We start from the raw sequence: 4,216 nt of genomic DNA on the forward strand, positions 1-4,216 counted from the left end.
TCATTTTGGAAGAGTTACTTGCAAGTCCCGGGCGTGCTGGCTTACCAAAACTGGATCCTAAGCGACCTCCGGGTACTATCTGGTGAGAATGTTATGTATCTAACATATAGTTTATCTTTATGTTTTGTATTTTCAATGATCCTAATTCCTTTTATCTTATGTTTTGTAGGTTTGACCAGGATTCTTTGGCTGCTGCTACTGTCCGGGTCATTTTTGAAAGAGATTTCAAATCAGCTCATGCCAATTGGACCCAAACACCAGGTCCGGTTGTAAACCGGTGGTTTGAAACTTTTGCGGTAAGTTACAAATTGTTGTTGTGTTTAAATTACAGATTTTGTGTGTTTATCATTCGAATTTGGTTCTGATTCTGTTTCTGATTCATTTTATGTCTTTACAAGCAAACATATAATTGGGATGCGTCCATCAATGGAAGAGTTAGAGCTGAGTTTGAAAAGAAGTTGAAGACCCGGATGAGTGATCAAGTGTCTCGGTGGAAGGGTAAGTGGAGGAAGAAAGGTAATGACGCAATGCCGCGGTGGCTTGATCCTACTGTATGGGATGGCTTGGTCAACTTTTGGTGTGAACCAAAATCAGAAGCAAAGAGTATCAATAGCCGTAATGTTGGTATAGTGATCCTGATGGCACCGAAATACATAAGCACCGTTCTGGTCAGACCTCTTTTAAAGCCCGAGCACGAAAGCTTGTAAGTATCTATGTTTAATACAAGTTCATTAATCATATCATATCTATAATATAGTAATATAGTTGTTTGATTTCTCTGTTTTTAGTCTGAGAGTACTGGTGAGCCACTACCTGATTTCCTGCGAGTACTAGCAGACACTCATAGGAAACATGATGGGTCGTTTGTTGATGGACTGTCTGAGAAGGTGTTCAATGAAGTGTCGTCAAAGATAGCTGAAGCTGAGTCTGAGCTAATATCAGCGGATAACATGGAGAGTAGTGCTTCTGGTGGGTTATCACTAATTGTGAAGAACCAAATTTATACCGAGGTAAAACATAGTTCCTCGCAAAATAGTTCCTCGCAAAATGCGTGGGATTTGCGAGGGACAACATTTCCTCGCAAAAGTTGCGAGGGAATTGCAACGTTGACCGATTTGCAAGACGCGATTTGCGAGGAACGGATTTTTCTCGCAAATTTCTCGCTTTTGTCGATTTGCGAGGGATTCGCGATATATTTGTCCATCGCAAAAGACGTGTTTTGTTGTAGTGAAAACGGATCTCTTCAAACTCCAAATATTGAAGGAAAGAAAATCAAACACAAAATGTTGTATAATGAGTCTCTTCATTTGAAACCATATACTACATCCTACCAGATTCACACAATTATTAGAAGAAGAAAAAAAAAAAAAGCCAATGTAATGGCGTACGACGATTACCCGCCGTAGTGGTTGATGTAAATGTATAATATGTAGTTATGTACACACTTCATTTACACACGAGATCATTTCATGGAGGAATAGGTTTCATATTACGGATTCTCATATACGTCAAAAACTGTGAAGGCAATTCTGCAAGAAGCGCTTGTACTACTGAGATCTCTCCATCTGCAAGGTAACACAAACACAACACATTAAAAAACCCCACCAAACCAGAAAACTAGCGTTCTCATGGGTCTCCTGCGGTTATAAACTCCATCAATCAAACTACACTTACGTTGGACGTCTCGTAGTGCCACAAACTGAACAATATCTCGTGAAGCCAGTCGCCCGCTAGAGCTCTCCAACCTTTCTCCTCTATCTGCGTCTAGTATCTATAAACAAAAGTACAGTTTATACAAGATCGATCAGATATACTTGTAATAATCTTAAATGTGTTTTGGAAAGCAATAATGTTTTACCTCCATTTCTTTAAAATCAGCTCCTCCAACTCCTACAATGAGGATTGATAATGGCAGATCCGATGCACTGACTAATGCGTCTTTTGTTTCTTGAAGATCTGTTATAACACCATCCTGCAACAAGAGTTTTTGGTTTGTAAACAATCTCTGATTTGTTATTTTATGTGATGTTGGTTTCTTTTTATATATAATATACTCACTGTGATGATCAATAAGACGTAATACTTCCGTGAACCTTGAGCTAGAGACGTGCTGGCGATCATTGCAGCCGAGTTGATCACCGGACCAAAAAGGGTAGGCCCTGCAAGAGAGACGTTGAAGAGGGCACTGGTGTATGAATTCATGATACCTTGAATCCCATCCACCTGAGAGAGAGAGAAAAAAGCATAATTGGCGTGTGAATCGAGAAAACATCAAGTTTAATTTCAAAGTCAAGTTTGTGTACCTCAGAGTATGAACTGCTTCCGTTGAGGTTAAAGCAATGAGAAACTGGACTGTCGATCGGACGAGCTCCAAATCCCCAGGCAGGAAAACGTTTGTCTGAGTCATAAAACTGCAACACTTCTCCAACATCCACTATTGCCTGAGATAAAAGAAGAGATCATGATTGTTTAGTCACAGTCACAGTCGCTGCTAATTATAAGAAAATGGAGTAACACTGAGTCCTCACTCTCTGGTAGGCATTTAATCGTCCCGAAGGATCAATGTAGTGCAAAGAATCAGGAAGGCGGGGATTTCCGTTTGAAGCTGAAGGACAGTGGAAAAGTTTGGATTAGAGTATAGGAAGGCGATGGAGATAACATATATTGTTGATAATTTATTTTCGCATGTATAGTTTATAGGCTTTTCCGCAGTGGTGCAATACATACCTGTGAAATCAATTGCTACCATGAAGTTCAATTCAAAACCAGATGCCAAGTATTCTAGGAATGTGTGCTGGACAGTCTCGGTAAACTTGTCCACAAAAAGCTGGCTCTTTAACACCTAAAATAACGATCAATGGTATTAGATAGCTTACATGAAAAGGCATGAAAATGTTAGGAAACCTTTTCGTATTGGTTTATACCTTGTTTTGTCCAGCACCAGTAGGCAAAGATAAATTGATTCCTTGGCCAGCCAAATGAAGTTTTTCCAAGTCCGAAAGTGATTTCTGAACTTTTCTGGCCACCCAAAATAAACAAGTAGTTATGTCAGCTAGGAGCTTAAGTCATTCCAAAAATAAAATGGGTTAAGCTTTAAGATTTAAGTTACCCGATAAGACTGTGTTTGCCATTGGAATTAAAGTCTGAGCATTCTATTATCAGTGGGCTATCCTGCAGGATTATAGAAAGAACTTGAGATATCTTTCTGTGAATTCACATGCATCTCGAACAGAGAAACAGACCTTGTATTCATTCATTACAATTTATTGGAAGCTCAGATATAAGAGATCTCCCGTACCTTACTCCCCACTTGTTGAACACTAAGAAAGAGTGGTTTAAAAATTGGATTAAGATCGTTCTTCCGGACTTCAGTTTTAGACACGGGGATTGGAGTACCATGCTCTACAATCTTTGACACCACCAAAAAGGGGTCCTAAAATCAAGCGGCAAAAAGAAATATATTGTTATATTTATAGTCAGAACCATATTTTTAGTAAAAATGGTAAAAGAGAAAGAAATTACAAACTTACACTTTTTGAGAAAAGATCCTTAGATTCCAAACTGGAACATCTAAATACAACCTCTGTTGTAATCTTAGAAGCAAGGGACTCCTCAGCATGGATGATAAGCTTTCCGTGGTGAGGCTGAGACTGTGGAGCAACGCCTTCTTTACGCTTGAGTTCTAACGTGCTTGTCCTGGTCGATTTTGTGATTATCTGCGTGATTGAAAGATAAAAATTGTAAGGTAGGCAATAAAACGAATTTATACTGTGCATCTCAGAGAACATATATTGCAACGCTAATATATGTCTGTAAAATAAAGAAGGGAAGCAATTAAGCAGTGGATACCTCAGACAATGCACATGTTGCCTCACCAAGAAACTGCTGATCGTCAAGCTTAAGCATCTGAAAAGTAGACCTTCAGTAGTAAGTACACTATGTATTACACTGTTAAGCAAAACAAGGTTGTGCATGACAACTATTCTCAAACGAAACTGAAACAAAGCAAGTTGAGGCACAAGCATGCGGGTGCTCATATCCACATATAAAGAGACAAGAAAAATAGCAAAATTACCTCTGCTCTTGAGTTTTGGAATTTGGTGTCAACGTCAAACACACGAAACCTGGTACATAAAACCTTTCAGTAGGTAAGAAGAACAAGACGGTTGATTTGTTTCCTCATTGACACATTTAAAAAAAAAAAAAAAAAAAAAAA

At 38.8% G+C, this 4,216-nt stretch overlaps 1 protein-coding gene and 1 long non-coding RNA gene across 3 annotated transcripts in view; one reads left to right on the top strand and one right to left on the bottom strand.

Moving 5' to 3' along the window:
- LOC109130630 lies at positions 387-1,357 on the top strand. The gene is made up of 2 exons (XR_002036577.1): positions 387-703; positions 789-1,357. It is a non-coding gene; the product is annotated as an uncharacterized LOC109130630 (long non-coding RNA).
- The window catches only part of LOC104762311 (protein BONZAI 1), a 5,810-nt gene continuing 2,880 nt past the window's right edge, over positions 1,287-4,216 (bottom strand). For both annotated transcript variants that reach the window (XM_010485576.2, XM_010485575.2), the window contains 13 exons: positions 4,076-4,124; positions 3,850-3,906; positions 3,531-3,716; positions 3,299-3,433; positions 3,110-3,171; positions 2,925-3,018; positions 2,728-2,842; positions 2,529-2,605; positions 2,304-2,441; positions 2,059-2,223; positions 1,859-1,972; positions 1,675-1,771; positions 1,287-1,565 (listed from right to left, as the gene is read on the bottom strand). In XM_010485576.2, the coding sequence (XP_010483878.1) occupies positions 1,468-1,565; positions 1,675-1,771; positions 1,859-1,972; positions 2,059-2,223; positions 2,304-2,441; positions 2,529-2,605; positions 2,728-2,842; positions 2,925-3,018; positions 3,110-3,171; positions 3,299-3,433; positions 3,531-3,716; positions 3,850-3,906; positions 4,076-4,124 (1,387 nt within the window). In that variant the 3' untranslated portion in view covers positions 1,287-1,467. The remainder of the gene's footprint in view (positions 1,566-1,674; positions 1,772-1,858; positions 1,973-2,058; positions 2,224-2,303; positions 2,442-2,528; positions 2,606-2,727; positions 2,843-2,924; positions 3,019-3,109; positions 3,172-3,298; positions 3,434-3,530; positions 3,717-3,849; positions 3,907-4,075; positions 4,125-4,216) is intronic.

Source organism: Camelina sativa, chromosome 18, assembly GCF_000633955.1.
Source record: "Camelina sativa cultivar DH55 chromosome 18, Cs, whole genome shotgun sequence".
In the NCBI taxonomy this organism is placed as follows: Eukaryota; Viridiplantae; Streptophyta; class Magnoliopsida; order Brassicales; family Brassicaceae; genus Camelina; species Camelina sativa.